General features: G+C 41.9%; 1 protein-coding gene across 3 annotated transcripts in view; it reads right to left on the bottom strand.

The window, feature by feature from the left end:
* LMCD1 (LIM and cysteine rich domains 1) overlaps positions 1-15,300 on the bottom strand; it is a 65,476-nt gene extending 50,176 nt beyond the window's left edge. Inside the window, exons 1-2 of one of the 3 annotated variants that reach the window (XM_043518725.1) lie at positions 15,023-15,300; positions 14,422-14,513 (exon numbers count right to left, since the gene is read on the bottom strand). In XM_043518725.1, the coding sequence (XP_043374660.1) occupies positions 14,422-14,439 (18 nt within the window). In that variant the 5' untranslated portion in view covers positions 14,440-14,513; positions 15,023-15,300. Of the gene's footprint in view, positions 1-1,370; positions 1,438-14,421; positions 14,514-15,022 lie in introns of those variants that run through there. The other 2 variants (XM_038411233.2, XM_043518726.1) reach the window with 2 other exon arrangements.
* Positions 15,301-15,518: the final 218 nt, after the last annotated feature.

Here is a 15,518-nt window from a genome sequence, read left to right as displayed (position 1 = left end):
TGGAGAATCTAGTTCTTCATTCAGTGCCTAAATGTGAACAGAGAGTTCTTGGGGGGGGGGGGACTGATTGTTGGGGCTCCTCACTTAAGCACAAACCTACAGTTAATGCACTACAATTTATATTCATATTTCCTATTATTTAAAATGTAGGGACGTTCTTAAATTTGCTTTAAAAAAAACAAAAGCAAAAAAAAACAAAAAACACTAAGCTTCCATGCCAATCACAAGGTCTTCCAAAGGAAGCATCTTTAGTGAAGATGACAGATGTACTAAAAATTTGTTTAGAGTATATAGGCTAATTAATGCCTTAGAACATGCATATGCTGGACATTTATAGAACAACCATAACCTGCTATGTAAATTAAGATTAAGGATGACTCCCAAGAGAGGAAGGATTTTGATTACCACCCATTAAATCTGTGCTGTACTGAAAGTAGGTACGGGGACCTTGCATGGTGGATTAAAATAAATAAATCTAATATCTTGCTGGTGCAAAAATTAATTGTGTACTGCAAAGGTACTGAGGGTCTGATTTTCAGAAATTTGTATGTTTGATTGCATGCGCGTATTAGCAATTCAGTCTATTGCAGTTGCATTTCACATTTGGCAATTGCACACACACAAAAACTGAATTTTGTGGCTAAACTTGCTATTTACATGCATAGCTCCATTTGTACATGGAAGTGTATACACAAGTTGGAGCCATAACTCTGTAGAAACTTACATGCATGCTTAGCTTTAAGAATGCTGAGTGGCCAAAATTAAGTCAATGGGACTGCTCAGGGATACAGAATTAACGATGTGAGTAAAGTGTTTGAAGAATCAGGACCTATATTTATAACAAGTTGACATCACCAAATACAGGACAAGGTACATGTTTTGGTGAATGCCAGGAATTATATTAAATTACATGAAAACCTATGTTAGAGGAACATTAAATTTTCAATGTCAAGCAGTCAAAGTTTAGGCAGTGATAGCATTAAAGGTTGGCTGAGCTCCTTGGGCATTATGATCACTATAAAATTATCACCTTAATACAGGAGCCCTGCCTCATTCATACAAAAAACACCCCCCTCCCCCACCCACCCCACCCCAGATATCCAGCATGGAAAAGTGCAGCCCAATTGGTTAAAGTTTAGCAAAGTTATAAACAGCCGGAGAGGGTCTTATTGTGGAAGGTGGTATGTATTATCTGCCTAAAATACATATGCAGAACAAAGATCCCTATCAGCCCACACCATAGGCAGCAGAAACCTGGCCTGGAGCATCATGAATTTATAGTTCGATTGAGGGATTCACTTCACTTAGTCAGGAAACATAGGAAGATGCTTTCTTTTAAAACCTTTTGACAATCTCCTTTGAGAGGATACCTGATCAAGTCTCCTTTTCTTCAAGGCAGTGCACTGAAAAGTTCTAGCAAAACAGGATTACTGATCATCTGACACCATGAATGTTGATAGAAGTGACCTGGGTTGGGGGCGGGGGGGAAAGAGGAGAAGGGAGAAGAGATAAAAGTTCTTTGAAGAAACTTTGGCACAGTACTTATGATCTATAGGCTAGATCCTCAGCGTATATACATTGATGTAACTCAATATTAAAACAAAAATTATGTGGTCAAAAAGAATCATGTGCTCAAAAATATAAAGCCTTATTTTAACTAAATTGTAAATATACACTAAACATTTTTCCTCCTTGGATCTCATTTAGCCCTGTAACAAACAAATCTTGAGTGGTATAAGTTACTGTTATACAGAGAGTAGGGAATTTAACTCAAATTGACTCCAAATTTGTTTTGATTCACTTTGTGCTCTGGAATTGATGTTCACCATGCCTTTTATGCAAAAAAGCTTTCTGGTTTTACTGTTCCACAATTAAGCAAAATGTTTGCTTCTTGCATTCAAGCAGAATGGAGAAGCAATCATGTAAGGCTTGGATGATTACTGTACATGTTTAGGCTACATTCAAGTCAATGGCAAAATTCCCTATTTAATGGGTCTAAGCATTTAGTCTTGATGCTGCTGCAGTTGCATTGAGAAAAATATGCATAAATTTCAAAATATAGGTTATTGGATGTTGAAGTTCAAAGATTAAGCCAGTTGGACCAGTTCACAAGATGAAACCTGCTCATTTGCTCCAGAGTTGCTTACAGTTATGCTGCCGTTTTGTGTTCTTGGCAAGCTTGTGTTAATGAAGTACAAAAGAAATGATGTAATACAGCAAGGGTCCTACAGTTGAGGCATAGAAATATTAACCTTGCCTAGCAGTTTTCCCCCTTATTAAGTAGTAGTATATGCTTATTTTTTCCTTACAATTGAGGAGTCCAGAACTTTGCAATGCCTGTGTCCTGTCAAGTACCCTCTAGATGAGGCCAAACTTGGTACTCTGACAAACAACCTAATGTCTTGTCACACAAGGCAACTGTGAGAGGCCTAGTCTCTTAGAGAGGATGACATTCAGGGTGGACAATTCACATTGCTACAATGCTGTGGAGAAGCTGGTCCTTGGTGACTTTTGGAAGGAGAGCCTCAACTATGTCCATTACTCACCTATGGAGTCACTATCCAGTTCTCAGTGGTAAGCATGGCACACCACAACAATCTGCCAACAGGACAATTGGATGATGTCTCAGCAGAGGTTAAAATGGCAACTGAACAATCCTCTACCCCTTGGAGATTGTAGCTTCAGCTTTGTGTCAAAACATTAATGTGGCGAAGTTCTGCAGATAGAGAGAACCTCATCATGTAGGGCAGCCAATCCAGCACCTCTCCCCAGGACTGAATTCACTAAAAAGTGACAAAAATTTGTCAGGTGTGAGATTTATCAACACCTGCATTTCTTTGTCTTGGGAAAAAGGACTGTTGAGACTCCTTTTCTTATCATTTGCATGGGTGCAGGGTCCATCATATGCACAATCTTGAGCAAGACTTGCTGTGATAGCAAATTAGGTTAAGTGCAGATACTCATGTTATTACCCTTTGAAGAAAAAAAAAAAAAAAGGGGGTCACTTAAGGTCCGAATTAAACTAATCCAATAGAGTATTTGGATACAAGATGTGGAATGAATTGGTGGCATTTGGAATGCTGGGAGTACTAACTGACATTGTACTTCAGAGTGTGGGAAGTTTATCCTAAAAACAATGCCTTTTGTTTTGGCAATATATAAAGCACAGGGAAAGGCATTGATATTGAAGGAAACTATTTCAGCAGAGGTGCCAAATTTCAACCTCCGGTACGACAGAGATATAATCGAGCTAGAGACTCTGCAAATATCTTCTTCGTCCAAGAGCACATACTTGGCAGCCAGCATTCCTCTCTCTAACAGAGTGTGAATTCATGATAAAGAAAGGACAGGCTTTTTAAAAAAAAAAAAAAATAAAAATAAAAATAAAAAATAAAAAAAATAAGGTGAACAGATTTTTCCACCAATATGAAACTGGAGCTTTGAAAACTTGGTCTGAATTATAAAAATGAAAGTTTGGGGGCATGAAGCTGCCCAAATTTGAACTAAATACTAGCCCTTACAAGTTCCAAAACGTTCAGATAAGTACTATATTTCAGTTAAGTGTGTCTCCTCTGTGCTTTCTGCTTCCCACTGGAAGCAAAAGTGTTGAAATACCACAAGCATGGTAATAATCTACTAATATTTTGCACTTCTGTTGTACTTTCCATCCAAGGATCTCAAAGAGCCTCAAAACCCCCTGAGCACCATTGTCCTCAGTTGATAGATGGGGAAATTAAGCCATGGGGAAGTTAAATGGCTTGCTGAAGGCCACAAAGGAAAGCTGCGACAGAACACCTGACTCCTATTGGTTTGAGCATGGTAATAGACCACATTCCCTGTTCTCACAGTATTTACAGCTCAGATGGAAGTAGGCACCATCAGAAATCTCACATGGAGAAAGCCTGTCCCTGGGTATTATAAACTCACCAGTAGAGACCTAAGAGTTTCAAAATAGGTGTTGAAACTTTGGTTTCTTTACAAAACCTTAAATGCAAACCTGGGAAGCTTTAAGAAGAAGAAGTGATTGGAGAATTGTATTTAAAGACTTCAGTGTGAATATTTTTGCCTCAGGTACTTAACGTTACCTAACTAAGTGGCTTGATTGACATGTGGTGAATATTCATAGCTCCTGCACAGGACTGCAGGCTTGAGTCCTTGCTTTCCAAATATAGGATATATAAACGATGCTTTAACCTCAAGAATGATTACATAATCAAATGTATGCAGCATTGTTCAATGGCTATTAGCCAGGGTGGGCAGGGAATGTGTCCCTAGCCTCCATTTGCCAGAGGCTGGGAATGGGCCACAGGAGATGGTTCACTTGGCGATTACCTGTTCTGCTCATTCCCTCTGAAGCACCTGGCATTGGCCATTGTTAGAAGACAGGCTATTGGGCTAGATGGACCATTGGTCTGACCCAGTATGTCTATTCTTATGTTGTTCTAGCCATAAGTTTAGCGTAAGTAGTTAGCATATAGCCTAAAGTACCATTCAAGGTGAAGTGGGGCTCTTCCACCCTCACAAGGTCACAGCCTGAGCCCAAACATCTACCCAGCAATTTCTAGCCTCTGAGTCCAAATCAGCAGACCCAGGCCAGTTGCAGGTTTTTTTATACCTGTGTAGACATACCCTGTGTGTCTTACGTTGAAATCACTACCATGGACTCAGTCCATACCAGAGCAGAGAGTTAAACACATGGGTCTGATCCTCAGTCCATTATAATCAATAAGATTTGAGAGTACTCATCACCTTGAAGGAACTGACCCATCATGAGCTAACTGCGATCATAGCTTCTCTTCATAGCTCTATCAATGGACCTCACTCCAAATTCACACCACCCTAGGACTGTTTATATATTGCAGGCCCAAGACTAAAACAATCATGACAATTTTAGATGTGGATATTTGTCTAAAGAGGAGGAAGGTCCAAATCCTCAAAGGTTTTTAGGCACCTAAATGGCATTTATTCCAATGGAAGTTTGTCACCTAAACATGTTTATGATTAGACCCAAGGCATGCGAACATCAGACCCATGTCCATTTGTAACCCAAGCAAAGGGACTCCAGAGAAGAAAAGCTAATGCTTTTACAAAGCTGCTAACAATAGTTCAGAATCATTAATACTTTATTGTTATATTCAAATATTCTAGACTACAGTATGTAATTTTTGGCTTTTAGTGAGATAACATTAAGTCAAATGACTTGTTCCACAAATGAATACGTTTTATATAGTTCAAAGCCAAGTCAAATGAAGCTGGCACAGGGTCATTTAAGTTACATTCCCCGTACCAGCCACGCACCTTTTGCTGTAGGGGACACATTCATGACACCTCCTTGGAGCACCAGCCAATAAAAAACAAAAACAAAACACTCTCCATGAGGAAGGTACCTCTACCTCCTATCCTTCCTCAGGGTTCCTCCTGAAGAAGAGACAGCAGCTTTAAATCAGCTTATGGCTGGCAATCCATAGAAATCTCATGGGCTGAGGTTGCAGAATGGGTGCACTACATCAAACATTGCCCTGGTTGTAGAACCATCTTGGCTACTGGTGCAAACTATTTGGCTAGCTCTGCTCCCCTACACACTCCTGGTAATAGGAAGAGATTCTCTGCTGTCATGAACTATCTTCCCCCAACAGATTTTCCATGTCAGGAGCACTTTGCCAGGGTTTGAGCAAATCTTGGGGAACTTGCCCACAGTTTTTGGATTGCATCAAGTATTAGTGAATTTTTGAAAGAGTAATATAGAACTGGATCCTGCTTCCACTGAAATCAATGGGAGTTTTGCCATGCCTTTTAGAAGAGAAAGATCAAGTCCATGAAGATCCCATGGGTAATCAAAATCTGATTTGGAAACTGGGGTGCTTCTGCTTGTCTTGGGTTATTATTCTGCTTCTGTTCTGGCTGGTGTCTGTACACATATAAACACACTTGTGCTAGGTTTAGCTGCTAAATAAAAGCCCATAGGGAGCTGCTTATTATGTTCACTCTTCCTCTTCCCTTTTTGTGAAGCTTTCAATCTTGTGCCCCCAGCAGAGACTGGGCAGCATCCCTGCAAGGCTGCTAAAAAGCTTAGCTGGTATGTTCACAAGTGCATGAAAGAGGGGAAGGAAATGGAGTGTTATTAATATGCCCCCTCGGCACCTCTGAGGGCCTAACAACTGCTACAGCCTGAAATTTTCTCAGTTACACATGGATTTTTACACAAATGTTAAATTCTGGATCCTACTAATTAAGTCCTCGCTTTTTCAGAAAGGCTCATTTCTTTCAAACAGCTCATTTGCCATCCTTATTCAAGAGCCTGTGGCCCTAATTATTTGTACTCATCTCACCTTGGAACCAATGGTGAGCTATTAGACACACCCTCCAAACACTGGATGGGGTCTTTACTTTCTAGAAAGTAGAGAACTTACAGTAATGTGAGCAATGTTACATGAGTATTGCACACCAGTAGTGGGGACTAGGGTTTTCCCCTCTCCTTTCCTCTCACCTATTCAGAGGATTCAGTTCTTAGTATTCTTAAAATACTCTTCCTGAAGGAGCTGCTAAGCATTAAGGCCCAGATTTTAGACATCTTTAGGCATTACTGCACTCAGCATTGCAGCATCTGATTTAGGAAATTAAAGCTCATTTTCAAGAGAGATTTAGGGTACTTCAGAGTCTAAATATAATGAAATGTGGATGGAATTTAAACTCCAAAAAAAAAAAAAAAAAAAGTCATATGCTGCAACACTGAGCAATGACTAACACTTTAAAAATCTGGGCCTAAAAAACCTATCATGGCTTTTCAGGCAGCAGTTCCCAATCTCCAAAGTTGCTACTACTTTCATTTATCTCAGTAGCACTTTTTTTTTTTTTTTTAAATGAGTACAGACCCTTGCACTTTATTGTGTGGTGGGCCAAGGACTCAAGAGGGGGAGGGTTTGGAGATTCTACACTTGTGCCTGTGACTGGAAAGAAGAGAGTGGGACACTGAAGAGGTGTGGTGGTGGTGATGAGGGGGAGGGTCTACAATTAGACTAAGGACAAGGGAAACTATTCAGAGTATCTGTAACTGGACTGACTGAGTTAAAGAATTTGTAGCCAGGGTCAGGTGTGGTGAGAATGTCTTGGAAGTGTGGACGGAAACACCCCTTAAAATATTGACTGTAGTGGCTAAATAGTCTCAGAATAGCTCCACTGAACTCCTATTTTTGAATGAAACAATACCTACATTCTTGGCACTTCAGACCCCCTCCCTATAAAAAAAGGACTCCAGGAACATTCTTCCTACAGAAGGAATTTTAAATTGCCTGAACCATAAGGTGAGCCAGACCTGGCCCCAAAAGACTAGATAGAGCCCAAACACACAACTCTTCACCCACACATTCTTCACAGTGAGCTACTGGCTGAAGGTTCATGGCAATTTGTGTTTGGTCTCATTCAAGGCCGTTTTAGGTCAGGATGAGGGAAAGGCAAAAATATTGTCCCTCACCCCCTCTTCACATGACAGTTGACAAAATAGGACAGCATCAGTGCCTTAACAGTCTAAGTCAAAGAGAAAGAAAGGCATGGGTGTGGGCAGAACTCCCAATCCTCTTGCACTGAGGTCAGACTGTGTTGACAACTTTATGATTCAGTACATAGAAACACTTGTTAGTAGAGACAAACAAGTGTCTACAGTAAGATGAATGTTTTCCTTTGCAACTAATGCAGTGCTATTAGTCATCCCACTCCAACAGGAGGAGGATTGCTCATTGGGGTACATACTGATTCAAGTCATGCAGACATCATGACAACTATGGACCACCTTTTAAATAGGACCACAGATGGCAATGTGTCTCCAGTTTTCTTGGGGAGTACATTACATAACACCATAGATATCTACTGGATCTACACAAAGAAGGAATGCCTTTTGGCTTTCCAATTAAGATTAGGGTCTGCATTAGCTGAACCGTATAAAGTAGCTAACAAGGTTCCAACACGGAACTCTGAACTTTTGCTAATGTGATCCACAACCAGCAATTGTGAATACTGAGAAAGACAAGGAGTACTTTTTTCCTTGCAGGTTAAGTGTAGAAAATATTTTGTCAGATTTTCTGACAGTGTAGACATGCAATTGGTTGCACCAATTCCACCGAATGCATCCGATGAAGTGAGCTGTAGCTCACGAAAGCTTATGCTCAAATAAATTTGTCTGTCTAAGGTGCCACAAGTCCTCCTTTTCTTTTTGTGAATTGGTTGTACAGTTATTGTTCACACAAATTAGCACTTGCATATGCAAATAACTAATGAAATCCTTTTGCATGCAGCGTCACTATAGTTTACATGTGCAGTACTAGTAAATATGCATGTCACTCAGACCTTGTCAGTGCCAACTGGCAAAGTGTTTGCTGTTCTGTAACAGTACCCCCGACAAACTCACTGCACACAACAAATTGCCGTCATAGTATTTATCTGTAAAGAATGTCGTATGAGATCTTAAATTAAAGCCAGGATCTTGCTGGTTGTTAATATTTTTAATCATCCATATATTTCACAAGTTATGACTATACAACTTATAGTTAGTATCAAGCATTACCACCCAACACAGGTGAAAAAACTGGTGTTGCCAGACAAAAGGATATATATATTTACCAGTCTGTCTAGGTTCACATGTAGAGGAAGCATGGTGAGTCAAAAGACTGCAAAGCCCAATTTGCATCAATCAGTAGAGGGACAGGAAGTCAACAGGAAAAAAAGAGCCATATCTAGAGATGCACTTCAAAGGTTTTTTGGATTTGTCCTGCAGTTATAAGACAACACCCTGTTCTCCATCAGAGAGTAAAAAGGAATAGAGCTTTTTGCATCTGTGGATCCCAGCCACGGGAGTTGGGGATGCTGGGAGATTGTTTTAGGTGAGAAACAACTTCATAAGGATTTTAGCCTGTTAAAGTTAAGTTTAGACTCTAAAGAGTTATTACTTTTTATGTAACCATTTCTTTTCCCGTTATCCTTAATCTCTCTTAAGTCTTAGTCTTTGATAAGATGCATGACTGCTTCACTATACATACATCTCTGTGCTGTGATGTTATAAAGGGACCTGATCCTGACTTGTGCCCATTAAGCTGTCTGTATAAAGTTCCCTTGGAAACAGCAAACCTGGTAATTACTGTCAGTGTCCAGTTACAGGAGCCGGATACTACCGGGGGACAATTTCAGAGGGGCTCAGGGCTATTGGTAACCTGCTAAACAGAATAAGGGCTAGAAGAACCTTAAAGAGACTGATGGTGTGAGGAAGCTGACAACCAGTTAAGCACAAGCAAATCTCTCTTGCTGAGGCGGGGGAGAACAGGGAGAGTCACAGTCCAGGGTACCCCAAGATAGAGCCACAGCACATTTCATGCCCAAACTGCTGGAAAACGGCTATGGTTTTGGCCAAAGTAGTGGTTCAGCCAATGTTCTATAGACTGCTTTTAGCAGTAACATCTCCCCCTGCTTCATTTACAGGCTTACAAATGGCTGGTTGGACAGTTGTATGAGACCCACCATGCACAGTGGAAAAAAAAAAATCACTTTGTGGATTTAGCTTAAAGCTCCTGACTGACTTAAATAAGTGATATAGCAATTTAAAAAAAAGTCTCACAATACTGCATTAAGACAGAGACCAAAACAGTTGCAGGATTTTAAAAGGTTCTGGGCAATTTTATGGCTTATAACAGTGGACCAAATTCCAGCAGTACCAAATCAAACAAAGCTCTCATTCACTTCTATATCATTAGATATCGTCAGATATAAATAAAATCTCTGGCCCCAAGGCATACGCTGATTGCTGCAGGTTTGCTGGGAATTTATTATGGAGTTTTTTGCCACTTTCCAAAGCATTCGGTTGTCCACCCAGAATTCCAGACAGGACAGACCAATGATCAGATCCACTATGGCAAACAAACACTTATGTTCCTATGTTCTCTCTAGCTTGCCCACTTTGGGCAGAACAGCTTTTATTTAGTGACGTACATCCCCCGCTTTAAAAAAAGAAAAAAATGAATAACCTGAAACAAAAAACTCTTCAGCTTCGCTTTGAGCACAGGTTTTATTTCCTTTTCCCGATCAAATTATAGTTTGAATTCAGGGGTAGCAGCCCATGTTTCTCTGTTCTCAAATGTTTCCAATAAACTACAAAACATCTTTGTTTGGAGTTCAAAATATTTTCAAAGTTTAAGCTAAACCACTGATTCTCCCAGCAGAATGCTTCCCCCCCACCACCTTGTTTTAATTTCCTCAGAGGAGTCCCATAATACATGAGACAAGACATCAGCAATAACTAAACCCAACAGTGATTGAAAAAAAAAAATCAAATTTTCAAGGCCCTGGAACAAGCCCTAAAGAATTCCAGACTCCCATTCGTAGACTTGCTCAGACTGGCCATGTGAGAGTGCCAAGCCAAATTAATAGTTGACAGTAGCTCACCCTGTGCCCAGAAAAAGTGCCCTTCTCACAATTCAGGAAATTAAACAGCTGTCTAATGCAAAGACATTCATGTGCCTGTGAACATATTCTATTATTCAGACAGATTGATGCAAGATATTTTTCTTGGTATTATGTTACTGCATTTCTCTTTAAGTGTAAACTAGCTGGGACTTTTTTCCTTTTACTGTTGCGTTTGGTTTCAATTCAGGTGGTAGGAGACAGACAACTTATCAGAACAATTACAGAAGATAAGGAGATAGATCATTGGGTCAGTCGATGCAGGGCGTTTTAGCCCTATTTTGACCCATCAGATGCAACTGTGCAAAAACATGACACCACATCCCTGTAATGCAGATGAGATACTCATGCAATGCTTGTCACACATTTAAATGAAGTCCAAAGTTGCTGATGATATCTTCTTTCAGGAATGACAGCTCTGTATAAAGCTTTATCTTTTGGAAAGACTCTGACAAGTTTCTGCATCCAGAGTGCAAAATACCCCTCTGTGATCCACAGCTGTGCAGCATCATTGTCCCTTCTCAAATCACATATGAGGAACTTCGAGGCAAGAACAGCCTAGTGTAGAGATTGTCACTCATAGTATATATTCACACTGAGCAGTAAGGGGAGATAAGTAGTCCTTATTCTCCTGCATACGGTATCCACATCATGAGTTGCAGCACAAGGGAAGAGTAGCTAGACCTGGCTGGAAAACAGATTTTCTGCCCCAAACTTTTTTTGGACTAGCCACCCTGACTACAAATGCACCACATCTCATGGGTATATACTCAGGACTTGTACCATGCGACACTGCTGCCTGTGCTACCACAGCTGCACTATTATTTTCAGCATGCTATCTCAGAGGAGAGCTAAAGAAATTATGGCTACATGAGCTGGGAATCACATGCTTAGCTTGTAGCGTAGATGCAGCCAAAGAATGAGCTTCGTCTTCTGACCTTCCCCAAGAAAGGCTCATTTCTGGGCATCAGAGGAAGTATTTTTGGATGATCAAAAGCTACCGCTAAATTTTTTTGCCCCATATACTTCAGGTTTCGCTGTCATTGTGTGGTTTCTGCTAGGGATCATTTCAGGCTATAGGATTGCACCCCATGTGGAAGCAATGGCCCAATGACATTCTGGCAATAAGGGGCTTTTTAAAAATATATATAAAAGTGTGCTGTACAGTGAGTGGAACCATTGTCACTAGACCAACAATGCTAATGAGAGTTGTCTCAGCCAGGCAGCATTCCAATATGCATCAGGTGGGAATGAAAGATGGGAAGTTGATGCCCACATGAAGGGCACAGAGCAGCAGAGTTGGAGGGGGAGAGGAAGAGGATGGGAGGGAGAAGACAGCACAGATCAGTTAGATGTTCAGGGCTAGACTGTGACTGGCCTTTGGGAGGGTTTACAGATGGCAAACCAAAAGAGCTGCCTCTCCTCAGGAACTTGGTGCAATGGCCTGTCATAGCAATAGTCCCGGAGCTCAGGAGAGCACAGTAGTGTGCACCCATGCGGTTACATTGCACCAGCGGGAGCAGGTAGGGCAGTGAGAAAGCAGGGCTATGGTCCCAATCTCAGGGGGAAGGGAGGTGCAGGGGTGGGGGGAAACAGGTTGCACAGTGCTTTTTTTGGAGAGATCCCTGCCATTGGTCTCAATGGTGCCACTGCTGCTCAGCACTACTCCAAATAGAGAGCCATGTCAGTCTCAGAGAGACAGATCCTCCTCTCCTGTATTAGAAGCCAGGAGAGGGATTTTTGGGGAGTTGTTCTCTGCAAGGAATCACTCATGGAAGGTTTTAGCTGGGGATGGTAGGGGTGCCACCCATTTCTCCCACCTCAAGGCCTCAGGACCTGCCACCAAACCTGGTAGATTCCAGGGTGGCTACAGCCATCTGCACAGAAGCCCTGAGACTCAGCACCCATGCTAGTCAGTGGGTGCTCCCCCATCCAGCACCTGGGGTGGGCAAACCATGCTACCAGGGTTGTTGCCATTAAGTAGTGAGGCAAGAAGCTGTTAATGTAAAGAAATCCAAAATGTGCTATTTTGACAACGCAGAAACCTAGAGATGCATGTGATCTCACTTCAGGGAGGTGGTTTCCTCTCTTTCCCTAGTTATGCGGCCATGCAGGTGTAGAAAATAAAGCCAAAAAGCATCCAGTTCCCTGGCACCATACACCATGTATCTTTTCTCTGGAGACTAACAGCTCTTAAATTCAGTTTGAAGTCAGGAGTCACCATGGGATGGTGTTCAGTTGTTCTAACTCAAAGAAAAGAATGAAAGTGTCCTGGAACTTCACTTCCTGAGTAAGGGTGATAAAAAGTACTGAAAATTCTCCAGTCTCAAAACAAACCAACCAACCTTCCCCCAAACAAACAAAAACTCCACCCACCCAAAGGGTCTCTCTAAGGTAATCCAAGTCTCTAGTAGAGGCTGATGGTCAAAGTTGTGATATATATCAGTTTAGAATAGATAAGGACTAGTAATTGGTTTTGGCCAATTGAAGTTTTACTGAAGGAAATTTTCTCAATATACACATTTTCCTGTCAAAAAGTTTTATATAGTTCAATTCATGTATTAAAGTTCCCTATGGATTCCCCCCCCCCCCATGTACTTAGTGTTTTATGGTACACATAACAATACACTTATTTTGTAACACTCCTTTCTTCTGTGTCTGCTGCATATGAACTGGATCCAGAGGCCAAGTCAGTCAATTGATTGCCCCCACAACCCATCAACTTCAGTGTGCTTTGGATTAAGCCCAGAAAGGGATGGAAGTAGTCTAATACCATCACACTAAGAATTCACTTCTCCAAGTCATAGAAGGGTAGTGGAAACCATTCTAAATCCTGATCACTATGGTGTGATCCTGCAAAATGTTGAGCATGCTTTCCCTGAGCCAATACAGCACCCAAGAACACCTACTTACAATTAAGCAGGAGTAGTTCTATTGAAATTAATGAGACTACTCACATGCTTAAAGTTAAGCATGTGCTCAGAGCTTGAAGGATCAAGCCCGGTTTGTATGCATGCATGCCACTTTAAGCCACCACTCCATCACAGGCTTCTTTTGGGGTAGCTCCATACAACCCCTTACGCTGGACATGGAGCAAATATCACACACAAAAATGTAGAATTGAAATCTTCCACTATCTGCAGCTCCCTGGTGTATTAAAACCTCTCTCCTCCCACTTCCAGCACATAAGATTTTTTTGGAATATGTAACTGTAGCCTTGGAGAAAAATTAGAAGATCTTTGCGTGCATGAACAATGTGCAGACAATTAAGGAAGTGGCAATAAGAGGGAAAAGCGTTCCTCCTATAATCCAACTCTACCAAAGAAAGGAACGGAACATGACCAAACCCATTTTTAAACAGATTTCCACTCTACTGAGGAGAGTGAATACTAAAATTAAACTCCCTCCTCATTGTAAAACAGCCCAAGGTGAAATAGTTTCTAAAGAATCTCAACTTTCAGAAGATATTCCCAGCTTTCCCATCATGCATTTAGGCATCAAGTTTTGTCAGGCAAACCTTCCACTGCTAGATAACTAGCTCAAAAAGAAATTTGGAAAGAGTCATTAATTGCACCCACCAGGGCTATCCCTCCATCTCCTTAGGAGATGGATGACTACATTGAATGGGAAACTGAATTCCTTCCAAAATCTGGCTTCTTTCCATTGTGTGCAGGTAAGTTATCTGCTGTCAAGATAGGGGAATAAAAAACTACGCTCAGTTTTATTTATTGACCTGCACATTTATTATTATTTAAAAAAAAACAAAAAACACACACACATACATACACTGAGCTGGGCACCAGGCCAGCACTGTGGGAGTGAAGGATTCAGACCCTGGAGAGAGAAGTTAGCTACCTTGTGCTGGAGTTGTGCTCTCAGTACTTTGAATGAGCATTTTGGCAGTGGCCCAAGAAGCTACAAGAGGTGAAGGGAAACAGGGGTTTTGTTACTAAAGATCTACCAAAATAGGCTACCTACCACTTTGTTAAACTCCATAGGCTACCTTTCTGATTGTCCTCTCTGAAGTACACCGATGGTGGAATGAATCATAAGGTGGCCGAAAGCAAATCCTACAAAGTGACAGCAGATTAACGAAAAAGAAAAGGAGTACTTGTGGCACCTTAGAGTCACAAGTCCTCCTTTTCTTTTTGCAAATACAGACTAACACGGCTGCTACTCTGAAACCAGCAGATGAACTGTGTCCTTTGGAAAACATTACAGTCACCTCAGCCAAGAAGGTAAATTAACACCTCCACTAGCATTAGCCCAGGAAAGATCAAGGTGACACCACAGAGAATCTGCATCCGATGAAGTGAGCTGTAGCTCACGAAAGCTTATGCTGTAATAAGTTTGTTAGTCTCTAAGGTGCCACAAGTCCTCCTTTTCTTTTTGTGTTCAGGAAGAAATTGCACTGATCTATTTAGAGGCTTTACTTAGCTAGAGCCACTGGGGGAAAAGGGAAAGGCACATCAAAACTTACAACATCCTAGCCACTCCTAACCTTGCTAGGCAAGTGGTGGCTGGGGGGGGGGGGGGGAGACTACACAAAGCAGAAGGGGCAAATAAAGTTGCAACTCACCTTTTGAATTCCTGGGCTCAGCTCCATTGCAAGCCTCGTCCTTTCCTTTGTCAAGGTGTCCGCTCTCTCGGTGCACGGCAGCAGCGTGCTACAGGGTGTACTCCTGGCAGCCGCCGGTGAACGACCCCTCTGCTTGGAAAGGGCTGCGGGCTAGAGTCGCGCTGGTTAACTAGGCAGCCGCTCAAACCTTCTCCGCAGCCTGCCTGCGCGGGGCCTCTTTAATTGGAGGCGACAGCTCCCTCTAAAACGCTGTCAGCCAATCCGAGGCGGGGCTCCAACTTGTCCGTCCAATGCCGGAGCCAGCCTCGAGCCTCAGCTTCTTTCGCTCGCTTTAACCCCTGCGGGGGCGGGGGAGGAGGAGGAGGAGGAGGGGGGGGGCCAGCTGTTGAGAGTTTGCTGCACATCTGTCCCGCGCAAACGCAAGCACGGAGCCTGAAGCACATCTCCCCTTTGGCCTTTTTTCCTTTAAAGGAAGAAGGAGGGGGAACGATCTCGG

Source organism: Dermochelys coriacea, chromosome 7 (genome assembly GCF_009764565.3).
Source record: "Dermochelys coriacea isolate rDerCor1 chromosome 7, rDerCor1.pri.v4, whole genome shotgun sequence".
Lineage (NCBI taxonomy): Eukaryota > Metazoa > Chordata > Testudines > Dermochelyidae > Dermochelys > Dermochelys coriacea.
The sequence above is the reverse complement of the archived record's forward strand: the minus strand, read 5'-3'. Positions and strand labels throughout refer to the sequence as shown.